Here is a 494-nt window from a genome sequence, read left to right on the forward strand (position 1 = left end):
CACCAATCTTCCTCCATACAGATAACTTAGAGGATAATATAGGACTTTCATCATCAAGGAATCTCTTATCGAAACTAAACTCATCCCCACGAAGTGAAGGCAAAGAAGCATTCCTTCTAAAAATACCATTACAACATGATTTGTTCTCACAAAGCAACATTTCTCCGATGTCTGGAATGCTGATGCCATGATTTGTCTGTTTTTGCTTGTTTGCCTTGAGTTGGAATCGGAGAGATTCAATCTCCAAGTCTTTCTGCTGAACGACTTCTTCAAGCACCTCCAAGGTCTCTTCAGCATGGTTTATCCGTTCCTCTGCCATCCTCTTGTATTGACAAGCTTCCATCTTCTCTGCTGCTTTCTCTCTCTGCAGGCGAAGGATCATAGATAGAGCTTCAGTAGCTGCAGTTGCTGAAGCTTCTCTTTCTTCCTCTAACTCAACGTACAGCTTCTTTATGATAAGATGTTGGTTGCGGAGAGCTTCCTTTAAAGCAGCA

At 42.1% G+C, this 494-nt stretch overlaps 1 protein-coding gene across 1 annotated transcript; it reads right to left on the reverse strand.

Moving 5' to 3' along the window:
• Window positions 1–4: 4 nt before the first annotated feature.
• On the reverse strand, window positions 5–487 carry LOC114578801 (myosin-binding protein 7-like; the record flags this gene model as incomplete). Its single annotated transcript, XM_028692289.1, has 1 exon — window positions 5–487. A coding segment is annotated over one exon (483 nt), but the record flags the coding sequence as incomplete, so codon positions are not given.
• Window positions 488–494: the final 7 nt, after the last annotated feature.

Source organism: Dendrobium catenatum, unplaced genomic scaffold (assembly GCF_001605985.2).
Source record: "Dendrobium catenatum unplaced genomic scaffold, ASM160598v2 original_scaffold_161817, whole genome shotgun sequence".
Classification (NCBI taxonomy): Eukaryota; Viridiplantae; Streptophyta; class Magnoliopsida; order Asparagales; family Orchidaceae; genus Dendrobium; species Dendrobium catenatum.